At 45.0% G+C, this 26,464-nt stretch overlaps 1 protein-coding gene across 6 annotated transcripts in view; it reads left to right on the top strand.

Moving 5' to 3' along the window:
- RERE (arginine-glutamic acid dipeptide repeats) overlaps nucleotides 1-26,464 on the top strand; it is a 223,897-nt gene that overhangs the window by 157,534 nt on the left and 39,899 nt on the right. For all 6 annotated transcript variants that reach the window (XM_084495027.1, XM_084495029.1, XM_084495028.1 and 3 more), the window contains one exon: nucleotides 18,000-18,080. In XM_084495027.1, coding sequence (XP_084351153.1) covers nucleotides 18,000-18,080 — 81 coding nt within the window. The remainder of the gene's footprint in view (nucleotides 1-17,999; nucleotides 18,081-26,464) is intronic.

The following is a 26,464-nucleotide window of genomic DNA, read 5'->3' as shown; positions in this document are numbered from 1 at the left end:
TTTATTTATGCATGCTTGCTGAAGGCAGAGTTCACTGCTGCTGTGTTGCAGTTTATTGCACAGGGAGGCTTTTGCTGCATGGAATTGTGCTCCTAATTAGCATTCAGATGTTGATGATGAAGAACATTGGTGAGGGTAATTGAACCACCTCTAAAATTCAGGGCTGCCTTCCAAAGTTAAGAGAATCGGGGTGAAGCAGTAGTTTCTGCGTTATTTCTTGGACTCTTCCTCCCTTTTCTCCTCCGCTTTGTCCCATCTTTTCAAGAGATGTTAAAATTCTCAAAAAGCAAATGCAAAATGTTCCTTTGGAAGGAGGTTTTGCTCGTGCATCGCCATGCAGAACTGCTGATGACACACTGTGACATCCTTGATAACTAGCTTTTATCATGAAATATGCTGCCCTTTAAATATTTTACATTGCTTTTGATGTAGAGTAGTTGAGGTAAACAACCTAGATTCAAACAACCTCTTAAATTTATGTGCAGGGATAGTTAATCCTTGCTGGCGATAAACCTTAATTGGCCATGTACATGGATTTACAAGTTCATAAATTTTAAAATATCCACACCTGGCTTCAGCTTAAAGCTCATTTGTCATAAAATACAAGTGGAGATCAGTCTGCCAAAAATGACAAGATACAGCAAACTAATTCCCTAACGTGTTTACGAGTGTTTGTAATCCAGTGTAGCTGGTCAAGAAATTACTTATGCAAAACACACGTACTTATTTGCCTGGCTTTTCTGCCTGGAATCATCTTCAAATGTCTCTCATCTGCCCTTTTTGGAATATCTGCTCATGAAAACATTGTTTTCATTGCTCGCTCCTTTGAAGCCAGCCTTTTCAGTTATGCTGGAAGACAGAGCTGCTTACTGGGGCAAAAATACCATGAATTTTATTTACTGTTTATGTGGCAGCTATAGAAAATGTGATTCATAGCAAAATTGAAACAGAGCCTCTCGAATGGTGAGAAGGAAAAAATATCATCAAGGGATATTTGAAAAGGAGGCTGGCATTGCAAGGCTGTGTCTGAGTAATTGAGTGGGCTTAGAAGGTTAAGATATCACTTGCTGCTTGGTTTTAATTTTTTATCCACAAAAAGTAAACATTACAGCTTCTTAGTAGAATACCAGTTCCTGTTAATGTTTTCTGGACTTCAGAAATCAAGCCGTCCGGTGCTGTTTGCAAGTGCATTAGTCAAAAACAGCTGAAAATTAGCTGAGGATTGAAAGAAAATCAAGCCATGGTCTAGTAAGTCCTCTATTTTAATAAGAATAAATCAAGTTTCAGTTTAAGAAAAAAGGTGGGAACGTACAGTCCCAACTATGGCGTATTCTAAGAACTTAGGCTATAAAAAAAAAAACATCAATCCTCACGGTAAAAAGTAACTGATGAAGGACAAGATTCTTCTGCTTGGGCGGAAAAAAACAAAACCCAATTATTTAAGAGTTGCATAAAACTCCAGTTACTCAGCAGTTGACAGATACACGAAATTATGAGGTGTAATACAGCCAGAAAATATAAGGTATAATCTGGCTGGGAAAGGTGAATTTAGCTTAAACACAGCTTTTTAGACAAAAGATATCCATCTTTTGGGTTGTGATTAACTTGCATCAGTCTTTGATCCAAGCCCTTGTTTAAAGGGATCAATATTGCACATACAGCACTGAGTTTATTGTCAAGTCCTTTCGGAAATGAGACAGTGAATTAAAAATCAATTATACGTGCAGAAAAGTTTGTGTAGGGCAATCAATTTTGTCCTTTTAGTTTGCAGAAAGATTCCATTGTTTAACCAGCTGTGAAGAGGAATGAATTTTAAAAGCCTCCAGCAAATGAGATAGCCCAAATGGGGTGGGGGTAGATTCAAAAAAAAAATTATTTCAGCATTTCATGTTCAGCAAAGGCTGCCTTCAGGGATAAATCTATAAATCCTGTCAGTGACCTTGGCTTCAAAATGGGTGATTTCACTGCTTTCGTTAATCTTGATCTTTCCACAGCTGCCAGATAAGTTAGCCTTTTCTTAACAATATCATTATAGTTTTTGTTTGCTTTGTTTAACTGCCATATGTTTCTCGATTCATCGTCTTTCTGCCTTCATGTGGAATATTTTTTATCTATTAAGTGCTTACCATATTGCTGATCCCCCAAAATAATACAACAAATATTTACACTGGCCAGTTGCCACGGCTCAGAGGGCTATTTCTGCACGGGGCCGGGAAGCTAAACTCCGAGCTGAACTCCTCTGTAAGCTAAATAATTTGTAGGTGCTTTCACAAGTTGGGTTTGGTTTGGTTTTCTAAAAAAAAAATAGGCTTGTAATAGGGAGACAGAAGCACAGTTCGCTGTTGCCAGAGGGAAGGAATCTGCTGCCTGGAAGATTAATAAATGCTCTAGCAGTTGATTGTTGAAACCATGTTTTTCATCTCATTTTCAAGGGCATCTTAAAAATGGAGATCGCTTACACTTGGTAGCGTTCTCGATCATCTTTCCGTGTTCATTTCAAAACGAGAACAAGACACTGGGGGACTTGAGAGATTGCGTCTGTTCTCCCATCGGGCAGAGTGGTTATTTTATAAATGAAGAGGGCCAAAAAAGCTGTCCTTCGTAGTTTCTTAGCAACAGAGCCGGAGTCGGGTTTAACGTCCGCGTGTGCCGTACGAGTGCTATGTATAGCAGCACGGGCTGTGCAGCTCGGCAGCGTGGCGGCTGAAACAAAGGGCACTCACCCAGCCTTGGGCAGGGGAAGAAAATCTGCCCAGCGCGCCCATACAGTGCACGGCTCGTCATCTTCCACCTCTCGCCGTCAGATGATGCCCTGGGCAGGGGCACGGTGGCTGTCTGCACTGCTCTGACAGCTAATTCAGATTTTTGTCTGCGAAGAGATCTGGAATCTGATTTAAATATAATGTCTTTTATCCCGTTTCTCTCTGAAAGGAAACTGAGTCACAGCATTAACAGTAAGAGCGTCAGGCGAGCGCAGGGATTGTCATAATTATGGCAGCTTCTAGGGTTAATGCTTTTGCCACAGCGAGCAGAACCAAAGGAGTGAGTGTTGTAATCATGGTAAAGCTTAACCCCCCATCAGTCTCTTAATTTTTTAAATTTAATTTTTAGAAGATACCGTGTATCAAAGCTGTCTTGCTTATGTTCCACTCACCTGTTTACTCTCCATTTTTGTACATTTAATTTATTTAATTCCCAAATTCCAAAATTTAGAATTTTGTAAAGGTTCATATTTGTTAGTAGTATGATGGACTTCTGAGTCTGATAAATTCCATAGGGTACTTCTCACAGTTTGCTTCCCCTTCTGAACACAAATTTAGTAAATGCCTTTCCATGGGCTTTCTGGCTTGTGTTCCTTGATGTACGTTGTCCCAGCGTCTAGGATTGTGTGAGGGTTTTCATGGTTTTGAAAACAGTTCTTAAATTTAAATACAATAGTGTTTAGCTCCCTGTTTTCAGAAGATTGTTTGATTGTTTTGGAAATGCTCTAAATAGTGTGATTTAAATTTTACCTTTCCTAATGGTCTAGGAGGGGGACATCCACATGCATAGGGAGACACATCCACAGTTCTTGGTTTCATTTCAGATGGTGTCAGTGGCCATGGCATATTCCAGTAGTTGGAGTTTGTCTTGCAGCTGTTAAGAAATATGCATCAGTCTAAAGAATCCCTATCTCTGTGCTACCTAAAAGTGCAATTTTAATATAGTAATATGGTAATATTACTATAGTAATATAGTAATGGTGCAGTGCTGTGTTGTTTTCCATGTCAAGTGTATGATAGAAATGCTGCCCAGCATCTTTCCAAGTCATTTTGGCTTAGTCTAAGTTGATAGAAGTACCAAGTGTTTCTTACCCACGTCAGAATTACTGCAGTAAATGCATGGAGCCCAGGAATGGATTGAAACCTGGGAACAATCTTAGCTGTGACTCACACCACATGAAAAGCTCTTCAGCTTGCTGTGTCTGAGGTGCTTTTTGCTGTAAAGGATGCAGAAGTGTTCGTGCACAGTTCCTTTGTCTTTGCCATTGTACCCAAGGATGGGCAGCATTATCCTTGCAGAAGGATGTTCCGTGCCCTCTTTGCATTTCTGGGAATACTTATTCCAGTTTGTCCATGTTGTTTGTTTTCTCTAGTGAGATGAGGAGTCTTATGGTCTCAGGAAATTGCCAGGCTCTTACCAGACTCGGAGGTTTTGTAGAGGCACCTTGGTTGGGCCATGCTGCCAGTGGGAGCCATCGTGTGCTACAGGCGTAGGAAATAAAAGCTATCTGTTTTGCTGCCTTGCAAGTGGTAATTCAATATTTTAGATTGTTTGGGCAGCGAAGGGTAGGGTAGTGCTGTTGAACTGCTTAAGCCTGATGGATGGAGAAGAAACACGTTTTCAGGACTGCAATCCATAACGCAGATGGAGCGGCATGACGCTGGGGAGGCTGGCAGCTCTGGATAAGGAACGGGAGTCAGAAGCTGAACCCTTACTGATTTAGGCACCTGCAGGTAAAATATCTTCAGAAATCGTGTTGGAGGAACAGCAGAAGCAGTGCCCGGGATGCTGGGAACTTGGCATCCAGGTAAACCTTGGCGACAACCAACTTGAGCTCCGTGGCAGAGGGTCTCGCCAAAGGAGACTGATACCAAACCAAACAATTATCTAAAAAATGGGAGTTTTAGTATAATTAAGGGTATTTTTGAGATACGGCACTCTTAAAGTTTTGATTTTAATGTCAGGAAAAGCTCATTTTGAACAGGTATTTGATTTTTCTAATAGCTATGAGGAGAAAAACCAAGACTAAACAAAAGTAACTTTTCCCAGTGACACTGGATTTGCTGTGATCCTGCTTGACAGCTCATCTGAGACTTATTTACTATGGACCAGGGGATGTTACAGCAGAAAGTGACAGAATTCCTCTTTGAATTGGTATAGTGACATAGTTCTTATTTAAGAAACTCTGATTACTGTCACAACATGGATGCTCTGTGTGCTTTAGCGCTCAGGACTTATCTTTCCTGCACAAGCGTAAGCAGCCTGAATGCCAAGCTACACCTCATTTGCAAGTTCTGTTTGCATGATAAATTTTATTTTTCTAATCTTCCCTATCAACAGCGCTGATTTTTTTTAATCTTTCAGATGACATAAAAATGCATTTTAATGAAGCAAATTATATAGCTTTGTCTCCTTTTGTGCACAAGCGGGGCGGCCATATTCAATTAGGCTGAAAAATGATCATTTGTTCTATTACAGGCTGTAACAGAGCGAGAGAGAAAACTGTGATCCATCACCAGTTGCTCAGCTTTATGTTACTTAAATCACTTGCCATTCTGTCAGCAGCTCCGAACCCTCTATGGGAGCCATTATTTAATTTAAGTTTGTGGAGGTGTCACTTGTTTGATAATAGGCTGCTTCTGTAGTAGACGCGGAGCGACTAAATATTAATCATTTTCTGCATCCATCCAAGATTCCTAATTAGTTAGAAGGGTAACAGCGCCAGTAAAGCTAATGATTATGCTGCCATAAAAAGAATGTGACAGCAAATAAGGACTCGATCCAGCGAGATGCTGAGTGCCTGCCAGTGCCGGGGAGCCTGCGGGAGCTGGGGACACCGAGCGGTGTGTGGGGTAAATGGGGGGCGTGGGGCGACCCGGGGGGGGATCCCATGGATTTGGGAGTGCAGATGCCACCTTGGAAGGATCCCGTTTCCCATTTCGTAGCAGCCAAGCAGCTCAGCTTTCAATCTTTTTTGAGAAGTTTGTTGTCAGCACAGAGGAAGCTCCCCAGGACAGCCTGTAAATAAGCTGAGCCGCTGCAGAGCTCCGCTGGAAGGGGCGTGCGGTTAGGTCGGCTCTTCCTTCCTCCTCGCCTGGGGTTGTGTAAAGGCTCTGCCCTGCTGCTCGGCGCTGCTGAGGGTGCAATCAAAAACAACCACTTGGTGCTCCATGTCCGATGCTGCTTTTGTGCTTTCGTGTGCTGTGGTTTTGAAGATACAAAGTGCACATCGCTCCTGGGTTTGTGGTTTCGCTTCAGCTTTTACTGCCCTCTGATATCTCGCTCGTTCCCCTATCCACGTGTGCACGAGCCACCACGTTTTCTCTCTTGTTTGTTTCTTCATGCCCTTCCTCTTCTCCCTTACCCCCCTATTCATAGCATCCTCTCAGATTTATATTTAGGCTATATGGGGAGATGGATCAGACAGGGGCTTATGCATTTAGAGGACCCAAATAAGCACCCCAGCATCTTGCTCTCCCCTGGATTGGAGTAATTTCAAGCACTCAGATCAACCATTCCACTTCTTACAAATTGGAGAAGTCGAAAGAAGGCACCTCTGGTTTATTAGGGTGCTTATTTTACAAAGGAGTTAACCTGTTACGGAGGACGCTGTCTGGGTCTGTAGGTCTGGGAGGCAATTTCAGAGTCTCAGCACTTCTTCCCCAAATCTGCACCTTTCACATTCCCTTTGCCACTGTTCTCCTTTGTTACACACGCATCATTTCTGGGCCTTCATTTCCGATTCTTTTTTTTCTCCCTCTTCTATTCATGGCTCACTTTTTCACATTTGGCACCCTCTCCCCCCCGCCCCTCGACTAGATGTTTTGATTCAGAGGCCCTTACACAAAAGAAAAGGGAACTTATGAATCATCTGCTTCTTTTTAAAGCTACTTTTATGCGTTGCTGCCAAGATCACCGTGTGAGCCAACGTCTTCCTCGGTAATTGGATGGCGGCGTTGCGGAAGTGCATCAGTCACTCGCTGTGATCTTACGTTCATGGGACAAAAAAGCAGTGGATAATTGAACAATGCAGGTTGTAGCGTGGGTCCCCGTGCCACGGGAGCTTGCAAGGAACCGAAACCTTGCGCAGTGGAAATTAGTTTTAAAGGGGGGAAAAAAAAAATCAGAGTTGATAATTGTCAGGCAGCTCAGCTGATGGTGCATCCACGCTGCCGTAAGCACTCCGCTTGCAGATTTTGGTGCTCGAGTTGCACAGTGAGCAGCCCCGCTCCAGCTCTGCCGAGGGGCTTGCTGGCATGCTGTCTGCTGTCTTTTGGTGGGGACAGCTCAGGGATTTCTCATCTCTAACTTTTTTTTTGACGGGCAGAATTTTGATATAATAAAAGCCCCGGTGATGGTCTGCAAACCCGGCTTCAAAAACGGGTGGCAACCTTGGGCAGTGCAGCACTGAAGATGGCTTTCTGGAGGAGATTTGGAGTGTTCTGAACGTGCTTGTGTTGGGTCTTGGGTGTTGAAGGCTTTCTGATACTGTGTCATCCTAGGTGGAAATGGAAGCTGGCTGCTAAACTTTCATTTCTCTAACTACAGCGATAGAAATTCTCGAACCATCAGAACCCCCCTTTTTGTTGTGAACACTTGAGCAGGATGGAGAACTCCTGCCCTACAGGACAGAGCTTGCTTTCTGCTTAATCTAGGTCTCTCACTGAGCCCGAGTCTCTTAGCTTGGAATTTAGTTCATCATTTCTATTATTTCTTAAATCCAGATGTGCTGTCTCAGGTATCTCTTCACTACTCTGCAGAGTGGCAGATGAATCCCGAGACATGTTGAGGAAGCTTGTAGGGGTGGTTATGCCTTTTTAGTAAGGGTCACAAACTGGGATTTTTATCTTGGTGTTTGAACTCAAACGTGGGCACTGTAACTGCAAACAGCCCCGCTGTTTAATTATTTACTTGGCGGAGTCACCTGCAGAAATATTTGCCTCTCTATGTGGATAATTTCCTTGGGGATTCTTGCCACCATTTTGTCTCATTATTCTCGGATCTGTTCGTTGCTCTAAAGCATGGGAGCTCTTGAAGTGGTTTTGTTCATTTCCTTCTGTCATTTGCAGCAAGTCACTGTTTGACGGCAGAAATACAGCCTCCAGAATAATTGACAATAATGGCTGAAATCCCAGAGGAACAATATTTCCGCAATAGGGAACTTCCACTAGAAATACAGCGTTCGGGTCTTGAAAGGATCGCACAGTACATTTCAAGTAGTCTGAGTGCAGCTTTTTGTCTGCAGTGTTACAAATCGAGTGAAAGGACAAAAAAATGGCACTGAAAGCGGAGAACTTCGGGCTTGCATAATGATGTCAAACTTGAGCAAATTGACATGTATTTTTGGAACTCTGTATGATCCACGTAACACAAAGCTAAGTCTTTTCTGGGGGAAAAAACGAAGGAAATGGAAATGTTCGGGTGTTTAAGTAGAAAGCTCAAGTTGGAGGCTTATCTTATGCTAAGCCTCAGGTTAGTTATTAGCTGGTGGTCTGACCGTGCTGAGCTGCAGCTCCGGGCTGGGATGGGCGCGTGTCTGTGCTCACCCAGTGCCTACAACAGGAGTTCTGCTATTGATAACTTCATGGAGATCTGCTCGGTGGGAGCAGCGAAGCATTCCCTACACTATTTTACGTTTTTACAGTGTATTTTCACCAATTCTGGATGAGCATTAGTCTAAGAAACCAAAAGCAGGTAGCCTTTTTCCCTTGGAAGTTTGCAGGTTAAGTGCTGAATTTCTGCTGCTTTCCTATCTTAAAGGGAGATCCTTTCAGATGTCATAAGGGAAAGGAAGCGTATCCTTGGAAAGAGATATTGTCCAACTTTTTTTTACTTGCTGTTTAGTTTTGATCTACCAGAAGGCTTTTTCCATATGCTAACTTTTTAACAGCAGTTTAAAATAATCAGAAGTGAATCTGCGTACAGAAAAAGATAATCTGAAGTAGAATCAAAAGCTTGCTGTTGTCTCTTGGCAGCAGCAAATTGTTTTGTTTTTCTGGGTCACAAATGTGCCAGACCTTTGCTTCTCTTTAACTCTGCAAATGCCTCTTAAAAAAAAAAAAAATATCACTTAGGTGAAAACTCACTGAAATCTTTCAGCTTTGTTTGCGGCGGTGAGAAACTGTTGATTGCAGGAGATGACAAAGTTCAGGTGCCAGGAATAGATAGCGAGCTTTGGTGGTGTTTTTTTTTCTTAAGCCCACAGAAAGGGCTGGGCTCAGAAGCCTGGCTCATGGACACGTGCAGAGAGAAGCAGTTTGGTGGAGGTGACGGAGGCTGCAGGAGGCTTTGTGGGTCCTGGAGAGCTGCACAGGTCTGGAGTCAGCGTGGTGCCGGGTAGGTGGGTGCCTGCCAGCAGAAGGCCTGCCACGGGCATTTAAATACAAATGTGGGCAAGCTGGCCTGCCCAGTTCCTTGCTGGTGGAAATGACTATGTGTAGTAGCATGGGGAAATGCCTGCAATGTCTCCGTACCGTGGGCCTGGGTGTTTGCAGCTGGTGGCAGCTCGGGCTTGCTGCGCTGGGGAAACTGCCCACAGCGGGACCCAGTGCTGCCAGGGTCCTGTGGCCTGCTTGGGGTATTGGGGACACCCCATCTTGTCCCCCATCCCGACTTTATTGGGGTTGAGCTGTGAAAGGAGCAGCCCTTGACCCAGCACTCATGTGTACCTGTGGCTTTCCTTGCTGTCGGACGTGTTGCAGGCACTGCCGTGGTGTTACGATGGATCCTAACGCTTGCAATAGTCCAGGAATCGCATTGCCAGCGAGGCAGGGCTGTTTATCAAATACCCTTTCTAGAGCTCGGGAAAAGTAAAGTCAGTTTTCTTTTTATTTTCCTCCTGCTGCTGCTTTAATATCCAGCCCTTTTTTGATCTGTGCACCAGCATCTGATGTGCCACTGCAGGCTGTCCTTAGATCAGGTTTCTTGGCGCGCTGTTGACTTTATCTCGTTTACCGGATCACATTTCTGCTGCCATACGCTGTGTGATCGCAGCCTCCCCGCAGCTCCTCAACAATTAACAACCGAGCAGGAAGCGTGTGTTCATTACAATAGCCTTTTGATTCTGATTTTGTGATCCCGTGGCGGAGCGGCGGCACCGCTCGGCTCTGACAACCGACTTCCCCCGGCTCGGGCTGCAGCGATCCCGGTCGGCTCTGGCCACGTTCTGGCACGGGGAGAGGTGTTGGTGGGGCCACCAGCTTCCAGCATCACGGGAGCATTGTCTGGGGACGTGTGGTGAAACACCCAGACCTGATAAACAGGGAGGCCGCGCTCGGAGCAAAACCGAATGCTCCTCATTTAGGGGTAATTGATTTTTATTTTCTGTCTGTTTTCTTTGCTCTCGCCCAGAAACAGGTACAACATTCACCAGCAAATAAAAAAGCCTTGCGAAGTGCTTTGGGTGAATCTGAAATCTGTCTCTCTACAAAAATAGCTCTGTTGCAATACAGATGGTGAAAGAAAGCAGGGGTTAGCGCATGAGGTTAGCAGCATCCTGACAGCTCGCAGCCCAGGGTGAAGGAATGGTTGAATTCTGCCCCGGCTCCGGAAAAGCCCGGGAGCTGTTGTGTCACCTTCGATAGCGCGATGCCTTTGATGCAGGTTTCTGCATTGATCCTTGGCATGAAGCAGAGAGAGGAAAGAAGAGATGGAGAAACTGGCAATTGGGCTGTAGCTCGCGCTGTGCTCTGATTTAGAAACTTGTACCCCCTTACAACATCATCCCCGATAAAATAAATGGAAATTAATTTGGGAAGCCTTGAGTTGAGCACCCGGGCTGTCCCTGCAGCTAGCTTGGGAGCCCTTTTCCCAGACCAGGTATGGCTCAGGGCCGGAGGCACGCGGCCGGCACCACGGCGAGAGCATTTTTGCATTCTCGTAAGGAGGGAGAGAGGAGAGAAGGGATGATGAATCCCCTCTGACCTCTGGAATGGCAGTATAAATACTTTATTGAAAATTCTAAATAAATGTGTTTGTAACCAGTAATCCTGCTCTGCATGCAGTCTCATTTAGCCAACTGTGTATGCAAATGTGCTATTAATGTGTTTGCATCCAGTATAAATATACAAATCTAATCTGTTTATATATGTAATTTACACACAGCTGTGCTCATGCTCACTTAATACCAGTATTTTCAGCGAGCGAGAGGTATCATGGGAGATCTATTGTTCAAAACAAAAGCTACCAGTGCAGCACCATGGCAGGGGGATCATTATCATTTCAGGATCTCTTGGCATTCCCTTGAGGGAGGCTGCTTAATGACTCGCCGGCTGTGTGCGCGGCTCTGGGTATCCGGAGCGGGCCCTGGTGGTGCTGTGCGCCTCCGCAGCGCCGCGAGGCTTCGGGGCTGAGCCCCTGGTGCTCAGCTCGGGATGGAGGGTGTAATGCTGCAGGAATACGGAGTGACCCCAATGGGACAGAGAGCGAAGTGCTCAGCACCTTTTAGGCCTTGCTGCTGATCTATTTCTTGTCTTTTCCTGTCCGTAAAGGCCAGGTGATCTTACAGGCATATGGCCTGGGGGTGTATGGGTTTATGGCACTTAGATGACCAGCAATGCACTCTGAAGAGCTGCTTTGAAAATCCAATGAGAATGTTGGTGCCCTTAAACATAGATGTGTATCTAATGAACACCATAAAAATGTTTTTTTTTTCTTGGTTTTTTTTTTTTTTTTTTTTTTTTTCATATTATCTTTGAGTTAAAGGCCTTGGTGAAAAAAAGAATTTGATTTTCAGATTATGAAGCTCAAAGGAGAATTTTGCCTGGGGAAAAAAATATTAATTGTAACAAATACACAAGAAAAATAAGCAGAGCGCTATCTATTAAGGGTGAATTTGTTTTTAGTTTGTGTTGTGAACTAAGGTCGCAATCTGCTTAATGAAGAAAATAATCACATATATTTTGGAGGTAAAGCGTGCTTTTAACAACAACAAGAAGTACCTATACACACCCACCCACCGACATATAAGATTTTCCTCTTCCAGTGCCTCTCCACAGAGCAATCACCTGCCTGTGCCTTCCCTCTTGGCCTGGCAGTCTGGAAGCACATTTGTGACCCAATTAACGAAGCATTTACCTGTTCAGAGTCACGGAAGGGGCACATTAAAAAAGCAAACAGCAAAACCCCCAAACAGGAACCACCACTTTTCCCAAAACGGGTCACTCCAAAGCGTGTAGGTGGTGATCAAGCAGCAGCAGCTGGCGTTGAGGGGGTGGCTGGCAGGTATTAGTGCTCGTGCTTCGCTGCCACTGTGAGCTACCGCTCCTAGGTAGGGCAAAAAGCATCGCTGCACCGCTGCTTGCCACTGCTCCACGACCTTCTGCAGGCCAGGCGGATCTGGGAAGCGCTTGTGGTCATGGAGCACAAACACTCCCACTGCAGCAGAGGGTTGCAGACCTCTTCAAGCAGTTGCCAGAGCCACCCTGTGAATGGTTTCTCCTACCTCTGGTCGTGTCAGGGAAGAGCAGTGAGGCCCCGTAACCACAGCCTCTGCCTCAGTGCAGAATTATTGGGAGAAGACTCGAACGTGCTGGTTGGTGACAGCCCTGCTTGCTGCAGGACACAAGGAAATGCTGTGGTAGATGTGGGACACAGCAGTCCCATCCCTAACCTGAAACATGCTGTAGGCTAAAGGCAGGTGGCCCTAAGCAAGCAGTAGAGGCACAGATATTTCTCCAGAGATCTACTTCAGCTTCCACTTATGTGCATGAGATGTGCTCGTGCCTCTCCGATGCGGTGTCTCCAACGCTAAGGCCAGGGCAGCAACACGCAGAGATGCTTAGGGAAGGCTCATGGAGCCTCTGCATTAAACAAGTTTGCCAGCTGGGTGATTTTTGCAAGCTTGCTGTTAACTGATGTAACGAGCAGCAGCACGAGGATCCAGTGCGAAGGGTAAAACTGCTGGCTACTTCAAAATTAAATTTAAAAAACATAAAGCAGAGTTACGGTAGTGACAGGAAACAATAAAACAAAGGAAGTTCAGATGAGGTTGAAGCATATCCTGTTCTCCCAGCAGCAGGCCATATTAAAGGAACACAGCAGAGGCCTGAATATAGATTTTTCTTGACAGTTCCTTTCCCAGTGGACTTATTTTAGAGGTTTTGGGTGAGCTTTGCTGGGTCATGATGCTCATTCCACACGCTACGGTTGTAACCTAAAATATCCTCTTACCTCGGACCAGTCCTCTTCGTGGCCCAAGGATGGGCATCCTTAGGCTGAGAAATTCCTCTGGAGTCTCCCTCTAGCCCTCTCCCCTGCTGCTAGAAATGGATTTTTCCCCCTCTTTTCTTCTGTAGCTTTCTGTCCTCTTCGTGTGGTGGGACTTGAGCCTCTTAGCACTGTGCCATGGAAGTGTTTGACTCGGTGACCAGACAATGTCTGTCCATCTCCATCTGCTTCTCCATTGTGCAGCCACCCAAGCTCGGTGCCAGGCTGCGTTCCCTGTAACATAAAACACCTTTTTTGGTTCTTGCTGGAATCACTTGCTGAGCAGTACTTGGTCCTGTCTGCTACTGAGCACACACAACTCCTTTGAGGTAACGATACAGCAAATATTAACATCGTTTTCTGCTATAGCCAGGTGTAATTTGGTGGGACAATAATTGTGAACAAGGGAAGTTCTGTTCTGTTGGCGTCTTCAGGTTAACCTGTCTCCTTGTCTTAAGGCAACTGTCGGGATACTTCTGTTCCTGGAGGACAGTATGTATCATTTAACCTTATCAGCAAATGCCTTTATTTGCACTGTACACACATAAGCGAAATATAATGTTAAAAACCAGCCAAGCTTTTAATAAAATGTACTCTGCGTGCTGAAATCCAGCCAATGTGCGTATACGATGTCTGCATGCTAAAAATTGTTTGGGGCGATCTATAAATGTGCTGAACATTTAAGAGTTTTGCAGATACAACCAAATCTCATTTTCGTTCCAGAATAACTGCCATAATTTTTCATCCTGTGAAATTTCAGAAATAAAGATGCTTTTACGCATTTAGTGTTTATTTGCTGTTAACTATTAAAGCCCTGTAAATCTTCTTAGCACGTTTGCTATAAAACTTAATAAGGTGCATTAAACGTGGAAGATGGTGACAACTTCAGCTGGCATCTGCCTAGCAAATCTCAGGCCTTTCAAAACGTCCACTGTACCTATTGCTTTCATGATCATAAAATCTGTATTGGAAAAAAAAATCATAGTGTTTTCCACTCTAACTTCCCTTTTTTATACGCTCATAATTTAAGGAAATGTTTGAGAGAAGAACTTGTTGTTCTTGGACACGGTCTAAAGAGGGGATTTTTTTTTTTTTTTAGAAAAATTGAGGAAAAATCCTTATTTGTTGGATTAAGAAGGAACAGAAAAGCCTCTGTATTTGTGTGTTTGCAAATGTATTGCATTACAACATGTTTTTCATTAATTAACCAGGTGGGAGTCGTGGGAAGGGAAAGAAATAACACATGGCTTCTCTTAAAGAAAATACATTTGATCTAAACCCGATTGAAGCATCACCTCAGAAGAGACATATTAGTAGGAGTTACAAATTTGCGGTTTTATCACTCGTCCTGCCTTTCTGAAGCCCATGAGGTTTCCGTTTGAAATTCTTAAATTGATTAAACTGGTTATTTTTTACTAGATGTTATTCTTGTGTGCTTTTAGAGCCAGCCGTATCTTCGATTTGTGCAGTAAACAAGATGAAAAGTGAACTGGGAGCCTCAGTTCCCAGTTAAAACCTGGGGTGCTGAATTTCAGCATGCAGCAGCAAATTTTTCCTGCCAAGCTGTAGTCTCTTGATAATAGAAACCCTGACGCATAACCTTAACTACAGCTTTGCAATGGCATTATCATCACATTGATAAACATGCCATCTGAGCTCTGTTAGTCAGAACATAATGGCTTTGTGTATCTTGTCATGATATTTGTTTCTCGGGATAAAATATGGGACCTGCAAGGAACACATATGCAAACATTAACATGCTTGTTCCTTGTTCTTCCTTGGTTATTTATAGCTCCCTGTATACACATTGGAGCAGGATACTGTAGAACCTAATAAATTTTACTGGGGAAGCTCAAATTATAAAATGGCATTAGGAGATCTTGTGTTCTGGCTGGTCAATAGCCATGGTAACCACTTCATAAAATATCTCTGACTGTCAATATTGACTGACCTAGCAAGCCATGGGATTTCCTAATGCTGCTTCACAACAATAATTACCCGTAGTATTTTTGTCAGCTGTGTTACAGTTTTGTCTTTGGTGACAGCACAAACAATAATGCTGACAGTCCTGTCACATGTCGAACTTTAAAACATTACTTAAGTGGTAAAATTGGAATGTTTATCTTAATTTTTCAAAATACAGAATTTGGATTTTCAAACCACTGTACTCTAGAGCCACTTCGTTTTCTTACCAGAGCTCCATTCTCATGCATCCATGGGTTTAAGGCTCTTTAATTCGTTGGCTGTTGTTTGCTGATACCTTCTGCGAGTGCCACATCTTCTGCACTGTTAAAATGCAGCCATAAAATTTGTTGCATGTCATTTGTGCAGAGGAGAGAGAATTCAAGCGGCATTAGGCAGACTGTTTTATGACAGACAGGAGAACAACAGGTCGCTTCTGATTTGGTGTGTGACTATTTGCTTCTCAATATTTAAATGTGTTTGGGAGAGGTCTCTGTTGTTCTGGACTTGGAGAAAAGCAGTAGCTGGTTTTGTTGCAGTATGAGCAAGAGCTGAACGTAATGCCTGAATTAATGGAAGAACAGGAAGGAAAACGTGGAAGAGAAAATGTTTTTTGTTTTTTGTTTTTTTTTTTTTTTAAAAAAAAAGCGCCTTAAGTTTCAGATTTTCTAAGTTTATTGAACTGCTTTTTATGTGTGGTTGTTGAGAAGAGTGGCTGTCTCGTGCCTTTGAGTAGACACAACTATTTTATAGCTTCTCGTGCTGCCTCAGTGGCCTGGTGCTCATTTTATACGACACTGATAAAGGTGGCAGCATAATTGGCCGGGGTTTCGGAGCGGCAGAAGGACGCCTTCAGTCACGTTTGGAAACCTGGGGCGGCGTTTCAGGCTCCCTCAGACAGGCTCTGCTAGGCTGACGTTGCCAGTAGGGATTTTTGACGTCTCCTGAGTCAAATGGAAAACAGTTTGTCATAGCTGGTTGGTTTGTTTGGTTGGTTTTGTTTGCTTTAGCTTTTAATAGTTGAACGAGAACACGAAGCAAATGTAAAAGAGTTTGATTTGAAACCTTCTGAAGAAGATAAATAGACTTCTCCCCTGAGAATTCAGGTACACCGTAGTAAATGTTAGGTAAAACAAGGAATAAATAGGAAGCCAGGCCTTTCCTCTTTATGGGATTGCACTCTCCTGTTCCTTGTGCTTTTCACCCATGGCTGGAGTCTCACCGCTCTGGTTTCTCCTCCTTCCCCCCGGCTTTTCATGTCGAGTTCTCCCATATGCTGTTAGCTGATGCCGCAGAAGTGCTGTACTGCTGATAGCACCCAGGAGGCAGTGGTGTCGACAGTCCGAGTTCATTTTGGCTTGCCTGCTCTTAAATCCTCCTCCATGTAGTTGGTTTTCATTCTTTGCCATAAGTTGTAGCCAGGAACAGCGCTGCTCTTTCGGGATGCCGGGGCTGGCAGGAGGAGGATGGTGCCACTGCCATCTTACCTAGCCCAGAAGCACAAGGCGGCAGAGGTGTGTACGTGGTGTCCCCCTCTCGGTGTAATGAAAATTCCTCGCCATTCACATGGTAAACAGCCAGAGGTATGCATGCGAATCAGCCCACAGGCTGTGGGCAGCTTGGTATCTGGTGATCTTTGGGTGTGCAGGGCTGGGACCGTGCCATTAATCCAAGGGGCCCGGTGCAGGATCCCAAGCACCCCAGGTGCTGAACTCGACTCCTGCGTGCTGGGTCCCCTGGTTTAGGAGGGACCTGGTTTTAGGTTTGAGCACCAACGTACAGGGTTGAGATCTCAGAGCGTGGACCAGGGGCTGTTTGTTTGTGTCCCTGTGCCCCCAGGTGGCTTTGTGGGAAGCCTGGTGGTCTTAATGGTTTGGAGGGTTGGGGTGAGGTGAGGAAATGTTTGTGATTCTGTTGAAGTCCCCTCAGGTGGGAGCAGGTCTGCCCAGTGATGTGGTGGGCACTTGTGGGGCATGCAGAGCGCTGCTGTGGCAGAAAACTGATTGCCCTTCCTCAAATTCCCTAGCCACCACACAGCGTGGAAGCCCCTAATCCCCTGCCCACCTCCCTCAGGTCGGTGTTTGCAGGAAGAATTAGTCCAGAAGGCACTAAGCCAGCCTGCTGGGTGCGTTTGTACTCGGGGAGCTGCCTCTGCTCCTCCGTGCCCCGCTCCCCTTCCCTCACAGGCAGCGCTCGCTTCGTGCCCTCCGGGCTCGGGCCTTCATCTCCCCGCCGTGGTGCCGTGAAGGGGGAGGAGAGCCGCGGGGGGCAGCCGGGGGCTCCGGGAGGGTTTTGTGGGGTTGTGTTTTGTGGGGTGTTGTGTGCGTGTGGGGCGATCCAGGCCGCCTTTTGCGGCGCGCCCGCGGCGCCCAGCCCCGCCGCCATCACACGCTGGGCGGCCGCCGCCTCCCGCCCGGCCCCCGGCTCGCCTCAGCTCCCGGCGGCCGCTCCGCGCCGCTCCGCCCGGCCCCCGCCGCCCTTCTCCCCGCTGCCAGCGGCCCCCGGAGCCGGGGTCGAGTCCCGGAGGGACCCCGGAGCTTCCCCGCGGAGCCCCCCCGGGCCCCTTGAGCGGCTGCGGAGCCGGCGGAGCGAAGCGGCGGAGCCGCCTTGGGGGAGCTTCCCCGGGAGCGGGCGTCAGGAAGGGCGAAGCCGGGGGGGAACGCGTTGAGCCCCCCGGCACCTCCTGCGGAGCCTCCTCCTCCTCTTCCTCCTCCTCTTCCTCCTCCTCCTCCCCTCCGCCGCCTTCCTCCCGCTCGGGCAGCAGCGCTGAGGGACGCGCGGCGGCGGATTGCGGCCGTCGCGGAGAAGGAGCGGCTGCGGTACTGACTTTCTTCTTCTAAAGCTTCAAACGCTGCAAGTTTGGCATAGGAAGGGATCTGGCTCGTTTTTTTTTTCTCTTTTTCGGGGGCTTTTCCGAGCCTTTTCTGCCTGCTCCGTCGCTGCGTACGTGTACGTTTCCTTCCATCGGCAGTCCTTGCGCTCTGAACTGTGTGGCAGTTGTGCTGATTACCGAGATCTTTTTGTTTTCCCCTCTGCTGACATGCTATTTTTGTTATCTTTTATCGCAGAAACGTTTTATTAAGGGGTTGAGGCAGTACGGCAAGAACTTCTTCAGGATCCGAAAGGAGTTGCTTCCGAATAAGGAGACCGTGAGTACATTCGGACTTTATGTAATTTGCTTTTTCTCCTGCTGCTTCTGCGTTTGATCTGGCAGAACTGCTTCCTTTTCGCCCCGAATTTGATCCCTTTCGGATTAATACGAGAGAAAACATACGGCCGGAAAAGGTGGCTGTAATTTTGAGTGCAGTTTTTAGGTCTTAGCATGAAGGCTGTTACATAAAATCGGCGTCGTTGCTGGACCAAGCCATTAAGGTTGGATGAAGTGCGTTTCTGGGGGACGAAATCTAATTTTAAATCCTGACATTACGAGGGGATAAAACATTTGTGCCACCAAGTTGGGCTCGGATGGCAGCGGGTAATTAAAGAAAGCCGAAAACAAAACACAATCTAATTGAAGGTGGAGGAAGGAGGAGGTATGTGCCGCTGCCGCGACCTGCACCAGCCGTGGTGGCGTTTTTAACTCTTCCCTTCCTGAAGTATGCGGACAGCAGAGGTGGAACTTGAGTTTCTGAATCGATCCGAACTTCATCAGGCTGCTGAACTGTCAAATGCTATTAAAAAGCCTGGCAAGTGCTTAGGAGGAGGGCGGGCAGGGAGGAGTGGTTGACTTCTTCAAAGGAAAGCAGGGTTGGGAAGCCTTGGGAATCTAGTTAGTTTTCCATTAGTCCTAATTGCCGAGCCTCTCTAGAAGCTTCGGTTTCCATTCTGCAGGTGTCATTTAACTGCTGGGAGGGTGGTTTTGGAAAGCAGTGTTCATGTTCCTTCTGAATTTAGAAGGGGAATAACTCCACGAAAAGTGAGGCAGGGTAACTGTTTTTTAGCATTTTCAGTGCGCTTGCATTAATGGTTCTGAAAATATTTATTTAAAGCATAACCAAGAAGAGGTTGTTTAGACTTTTTGTTTGTTTGTTTGGAACTTGGATGAAAGGAAGAGCACTGCTGGGAAAATATTTTACCACCTGTAAAACCGGCGTACTGGAAGATGTTTCCTTTCTCCCCTTCTGAGATGTTCTTGTGACGTGACCCGGTGATATCAGTCTTTCATCAGTAAATAGCTAATAAATGTGTGAGTCAAATAGGAAGGGGAGGGTGAAGTGATTCCTGGGGTGCCTCAGCCAGCGTCTCTGTTCACTGATTGCATTGAGAACGACAGGGAAACTTAATTACTGAGCAAGTGTAGGTAGACCTTGCTTTGGTATTTAGTTGGATTTTGAGGCACGAAGGCCTGGTGTTGGAAAGATGGCAGCTTAAGAGGAATGCTGAAATAATGTGCTCCTAGCAGCACGTAGCCAGCTTCAGCAGCCCTTTCCTTTCTGCTTTGGAGCAACTCCTAGCAATGGATTTAGGACAAGTTTGTGTTTACTTTAGAACACATTCTTCTGACGGAGAGGTTACCAAGAGGCAAAATTACTGTTTAAAAGTTTGAATTACAGTGAGTATGAAATACAGCTTGAAATAAAACACGTCTCTTTGTGCTAGAGAAAAAGAGTTTGCTGGAGAAAAGAAAAAACTAAAGACCTGAGAGCTGGGGGCATGTGCCTGACCCTGTTTCTGCTACTTGACTTCTGCTGTTTGCACTTGGATATCAGGCCCAAGGCTCTGTAGAAGGTTTGCAAGTGGTGTGAAATTTGATACAGGCTATTATTGTGTGAGTGTTAGATTTTTGTTTCATTAGTTCCAAATTTTTACTGTCGGGAAGACTAACTACCAAGTTTGAGCAACTGGAAGCCGTGTGTTCGTGGTTTTGAGCAGGCTGTTTTAGCCTCTAGTGGTAACTGATCTACAAGTAACCTTTGACCGACAACAGATTGTTTAATCTCTGTTTCCTATTTTTGCCCACAGGTCTCCCTTCTGCTCTCTTTTAATTCCCACTCTGTTTTCAGACAAAATTTGCAGCATTTTTGCTGTACTAAGACCCACAAGATAAAGGCTGTAGTAAATAGTATCTGACTATCCAGTTTTGCTTTTCCTCCTTAGAGTGGTATGAGGAATATTGCAAATTACAAGGTTCTGGAATTAATTTGTATATTTTTAGGTCACTAGAATAATTTCAGAGACTTTGCCTGTCATTCTTCTGTTGCGATGTGAAGTAACCCCCTAGCAATTCCAGAAATGCTAGAAAACAGGCCTTATTTTCCTGTTTAGCCACCGTATTAACATGAGGTAGAACTCTAAAAGCCTTTATAGGTACACAAGGGAACTACAGCAACTCCCAAGTCCTGCAAAAGCTGCTTGAAAATGAGACAGGGACATTCTCGAAGTGACTTGCCCTAAATGGAAACCAGGTTATAGGTCAGTACAGCCTACACACTTCTTATTTATTAGGAGTTTACCTAACCAGTCGCTGAAGTCTGTGGCGAGGGGAGGCAGGGTTGTTTTTTCTTCTCTGGAAAACCCACTTCAAGTTAAATCTCCTTATTTTCGTGCTTTTTGTATAATGCATGCCTTTTCTAGACGCTTAGGCTGCTTTCTCCAGAAAGAACTCCTAATGCCTCCTTAAGCCCCGCAGTTGGAACATTGCAGTGGTGGGAGATAAGTAACACAATAGAAATACCAAATTATCGTGAAGACTAGGCCTATTTATATTAAATCAAGCTGATGCTACTGGAAAGGAAGTCAGAAACTAGAGGTTAATATGGCACTCTTTCTTTTATAATATTGGGAGATGTATAGTGGCCATGGAGAGGTGAGAATTGAGCCATACTGTAGGAAGTTTTCACAAGCATGTTAAGAAATGCCTTATTTGAGCTCTGCCTTTTGCTTTTTTCCCTCTCCGCAGTTCATGAGAGCTGTTAAGAAACCCCTGTGCTCCTCAGTGTGTGTTTTAACTAATAGAACACGTTTTTTTCAGCATTTTTAACGTAGTTACTTCTAAATGAATAACCAGCCAGAAAAGATCTTCATGAAAGAAAATACTGACTGCATATCAAAGCAGTATTTTTGTTTAGGTCTTCACTCATCCAGTTTATTTCAAAGCAATTATGTCTAAGAGAGGTTCCCAGTGGGCACGAGCGTAAATAGCTGTAGCATTCTTTCTCTTCAGGCTTTTATGAGCAAGAGACACGGAAACTAAACCAGCTCTTATCTGAGCATGCCCCCTGCTGAAACGGGAGTGCTGAGGTTGATTAAGGAAAGCCACTGGCTTTAAGGCTGGATCAGCGTTAACCGTGTGATGCTCTGGAGAAAAATTGCCTCCATGTAGATGGGCTTAAATACAGCTTCTGAAACTTCCTTGGGTTTCCACTCAACTCTGCCCTAAATGTATCTGTCCCTCCATTCCCATGTGTCCTTCCTTTCCCTTTCCTCTTGAGTAGCTCTCTCTTGTCACCCTGCTTGGGAAGTCCCCTCGTGTCCTTTGGGTCATGCTTACATTTTGGATGTTTCCCCATGGTAAGCCATGAACTTTCAGAGAAGTCTGTGACACGACCAGTTTTCGTGAGTAGCTTCCATTTAAATTCCCGTGTTGTGAGATGCAAGATAAACAGCTGGCAGCAAGGTTTCGTAATTATCTGATTTGGCTTTGTCTGTGCTTTTTTCTTCCTGTTTTGGGTTAATTCGCTAAAACTTGGTGATATACAGGATTCTCAAAGCGTTAACGATCCGCACTCCAAATTCTTCAGGTGATTGCACTGAGCTGCTTGAATTGGAGAGCTTCAGAAGTACCAGCATTGATGGGCCCATGATAAATGGACTTAAAAGCCTACAAGATCGGGGCATGACTTTCTGGGTTCTTCTAAATAGCTTAGCTCTGTGTCAGTGCTGTGCGAAACACAGGGCCAGGAGGGGGACACCACATCACGGTGTCAGAGCCAGGTCCTCTCCCACTGGAGCTCCTGCAGCCCCCTTTGTGTTAAATATTTTGTCTGACCAGCAGAACTCCAACATCTAGGCCACTAGAAGTGGAGGGGATGTAAGTGAATGTCCCACTGGTAGCTGTGCTTAGGTTTAAGCCTAATACCGTGTGTTAGTCACTGGCCACCACATTTGCTGCAGATGAATTCAGGCTTTGGAAACATCTTCCATGGGAATAGGCCCAAGTGCTTATTAAGTGCTTCTGCCTATTTTTAAAAGTGGGGCTGACACCTCCCCGAAATGCTTTGAGGTTCTCGAATGACTCCTCCTGCATTCATCAGAAGGGTTTATGGTGCAGGGATTGTGACCGTGGTCTGATTGTCTGCTCGTCTCTTCCCCTGGTGAGCCTTGAGGAGCCACTTGCTGAGAGAGAAGTCTGAAAAGAGAACAGTGAACCTTTGTGGAGACTTGCAGGCTTTGGTCTAATTTTGTTTTGAATTTCTCTGTTCAGCACATAGGCATCTCTGCTGTGTATGATTTTTGGTTTGGCTGCTTGGCAAGAGACAGCAGAGTGCGATCTGAAGGTCTTACTTCTGGGTGGATGCTTCTGGATTTAGCCTTAAAACACAGTGTAAATAAAAGTAATGAATATCAACTGCCTCCCTTAGATCAAAATACCTGCAGGGTGCTTTCTCATGTGCCTGCAGACTAAACGTGCACCGATTTCTTCTTTAGGAAAAATATTCTCTGTTATGGTAGTAAAAATCCTCCTGCCCAAACGAATGCTGTTTGGGATTTGTCCCTGAGACTAAATAAGCTGTCCTCTGTTAATGTTAGGAGGCAACACGAGTGCAATGGGAGCTTTCAGCATAAACTTCTGTTTAATTTTAGATTGGAGTTTAGCTAAACAATTTTATTCTTGCCTCATTAATGCTTAATCTCGTGTTACATAATACACAATATTGGCTTCCTGAGTAGCTCTTAAATATAGCACAAATGTGCGGTGGCTGAAAGGTCGCAGCGGCTGCCATATGTGGAGCCTGGCAAGGTGTTTGTCCTCCGACCATCACGGCTCCGTGCTGTGCTGGTCAGGGCAGTGCAAAATGCCACGGGGCACACGGGTGGCAACCGTTCTCCTGCAGCATAATTGCTCAAATCGCGGCTTCCCATTGATAAAGAGGGGGATAATTAGGTGAATATCTTTAGGCCCCTTAGAAAAAAGTGATTAGTTAGCCCCACATTGAGTTTTTAATATTTACACCTAGTGGTGTAACTTACTTTTAGCAGTAGCTGCATTGGGTTGTGGCTGCGGGCTGGGCGTTATCGCTGCTGTCCTTTCCCAAAAGAAATAGGTTTTGTTTGATAGTGCATTCCCCTAACGAGAGCATGTTAATACACTGCATGGTCCAGCCCTATTATTTCCTGACTTGTCTTTGCTGCAGGAGCGTTCAGAAAGGGACGAGCTGCGCAAGCCTTTTCTGTTTGAAAGCTGAACCTTTTTCCTTAATAACTTGCTGTAGCCTCGATGCAGGCAGAGCTGAAATTTTCCATTAGGGTTTGAAGTGACTGCCAACATAAACAGCCACTGCTTCTTTTCATTTCAGCTCAGCTCGCTGCTGCTAGCGCTTCCATCGCGCGGCTGTTACACTCGGCGGGTTTTGTTCTTGGTAAAACAGGGACTGGGCTTCACGTTTTAAAAACGATAGCCTAGGACTTTTTTTTTTTTTTTTTTTTTTTTAATACAGTCACAGCAGATATCCTACTGGGCCCCAGCCAGCTCTGAAAGCAGGCCGGGGCATCGGTTGGTTGCTTTTCCTGTCTAAGTGAAACCATCGGGTCGTTTGCATAACAAACTTCTGTAGGGAACATGTTGCCATTTTTATTTTTTTGCCCCTTTTTTTTAATTAATGACTAGCTGAGCTGAATGGGGGGGGACGACACACACTCTAAATGGGAATGCTTGGCTTTCAGATAAAGCAGGGTACCAAGGAGGCATACAGTAATCCACTTCATGCTTCTCCCCAGGAGCAGAATAAGCAAGCCAGAGAATTTTAGGAAATGCTGAAAAAGCTGATTTTCTGAGAAGCTGAGCTCAGATGGAGGTATTCCTAGATTGAAGTGGCGCCGAGCTAAAAGCTGTTCACAATGACCAGATCATCTGAGGGGTGCTGGGGATGTGTGCTCAGTGCGATTCGGCTCGTTTCTGAGAGTCTAACTGTTAAACCTATTGCAAATGTCATCATTTTATTGGATAATAGAACTGGAGGTTTCAAAAGGTCCTAAAGAGATGTGAGAGTTGTGCTTTACCTCTGGTGTACGCCGTGTTGACTTCATCTCCAGAGCTGAGCTCGGTCTCGGAGGTGAGTAGAGCTGCCAGCTGCCTGCTTTGGGTAGGCAATGGTTCCTACCCTGTGGTTTACACATCGCTGTCCCTTTTCTTTTTTCTTCACGAGTTTCTTCTTTAAACATAGCATATTCTGGAGTATCTTGCTTCTCTCTAAACCCTTGCACTCTGAGCTGCCTTCTTACATCGACTGCTACCTGCACACCCAGGGCCACCGATCCCTGGCTGGGGTTCTATTTTCCAAAGCCCCCAAACCTTTTAGCCATACCTCTGTCTCTCTCAATTTTACAGCAAGGAAAGCCAGAGATAGAAAATACCTGCTGTGCTTTGTTTTTATTTGGTTTAAATCTCTTAAGCTCGCTTTCTTCATTTTCGATTGCGTTTTACTTTTGTGCTGTGAAGGTAATTTACAGCGTCATCAGCTCAGAAGCTGGGCTGCTTATTTGTGTTTCTCACTAAGAAACCTTTGTAGGTGAAGAGCATAAAAATAGAAGGTGCATTCACTGTGCCAACTGGACTCTAGAATTGCATTTAGTATGGATAATAAATCAACTCTGTTTGCACTCTGTTTTTTTTTTTTTTTTATATTTTACTTTACAAGATTGAAACCCATTGTTTATTTTTCTCTGAAGGTTTAGAGGTAGGTGGAGGTAAAATATTGTTGCAAGCAAAAGAAGGCCATTAGGCAATTGCATTGTGCTCTGTCAGAGAGCCAAAAGGACAATTTCTGCTTTGTAGGGAAAAGTATGTATTTGAAGATCTAGACCAAGATTATTTGGGAAATTGATACAATATTGTCCCAGTCTTTCTCTCCACAAGTGAGAGGGAACAATGCTTCCATGACTCTTCGTAATCCTGTTGCACCATGTTTTCCTTACCTTCTGTTTATAATTCACCAAAGTAAGGCGTTTTATTGTTTTGTTTATTTTTTTGTGAATTCTTTTTTTTTTTTTTATCTGTGCTGAAGGGAACGTTTCTGTTCATCAACAACTGTGCACTTTTTATTCTGCAGTTTTCTTTCCCTGCGAGGAAAGGTGTTGGCTCTTCTTCTTTTTCAGCAGCTGTCAGATTGCATCAAATCCGCAGACATCAATCCTAAGGTCCTGTGAATCTCAGATACATAAAATAGGTATCTGTTTGAGAAATTGTGCTGTTTATTTTCAGGACGGAGTCTTTTATCCTGGCAACATTCTTTTCCACGGATGCTGTGCACCAAACAAACTCGTGTTTGTTTCCCATCCAGTCAGTGACTGAAGATATGAAAACTTGGAGCTGGCTTTCAGAAGGGCAAAAATAGACAAGTCATTTGAAACAACAGGGATATTCGTGGAACATCCTGTCCTAGAACAGTGTTAGTGTTACAAAATTTGGGTAACTACAGGAAGAGATTTGTATAATCCTGCCCAGTGTCTGATTTTTGAAATGGCTTAGTGTAGAGAAAGATTCTAGAAGTATCCTCTTGGGGTGCTAGCTTTATATACCCACGGGTGACACCTGAGGATCTCAGGACCTTTAGTCTTGCACCTAAAAGGCAGCGCTGTTAGGTTTCTGCAGGTGAGGAGCTGAGGCAGAAGCAAGCCCAGTGACCTGCTCAGGGAAACAGAAAACATCTGTGGCAAAGCAGGAAGATACGCCCTGATGTCCTTAATACTATTTATACGATATATATTTATTCTGTATTATTGGTATAAAAGTGGCATTGAACAAATCGTGTCCTATAAGTGCTTGATTTAGTCACTGGAAGATGTACATGGCTCAGTGGCTTTGTTTTATGGCAAGTTACACAGGTTTTTAAGCTTTAATGTGGCATTCTAAGGTGATAGTGTTCATTTTTGGGTGGAAAAAAAGCCGTGGAGGGGACAACACAACGTAGGCCTCAAGTTGGAAGAGCAAAGTATTGGTGCTGCAGATGATACCTGCCTGGGACAACACCCGCCTAGCTCAGGGTGTTTGGAAGAGCTACCCAGGTGTTGTCTCGAGTGTGTGTTCACCATCCAAGGGACAGATTACCATTTCAAAAGGTATCGCAGCAATTTTCTTTGAATGTTCAAGCTCAAGAAGTAAATGTGAGTAGTTTAACTTGCTGTGAGGTTCGTGCTTACAGGGCAGTCGGGGCGATGTGGAGCTCCTGGTGGTGCAGAGCAGGACCAGAGCAGTTGAGGACCAGGATACGTGGCTCAGCAGCACACACACACCTTTGGGGGCAAACAGTTGTGCACCAGAAGAAGCCATCAGGTGTTGGCAGATAGCAAACTCTACTTTTAATGCGTTTTGCCT

This window comes from Aythya ferina, assembly GCF_964211825.1.
Source record: "Aythya ferina genome assembly, chromosome: 21".
NCBI classification, from domain to species: Eukaryota; Metazoa; Chordata; class Aves; order Anseriformes; family Anatidae; genus Aythya; species Aythya ferina.
The sequence above is the reverse complement of the archived record's forward strand: the minus strand, read 5'-3'. Positions and strand labels throughout refer to the sequence as shown.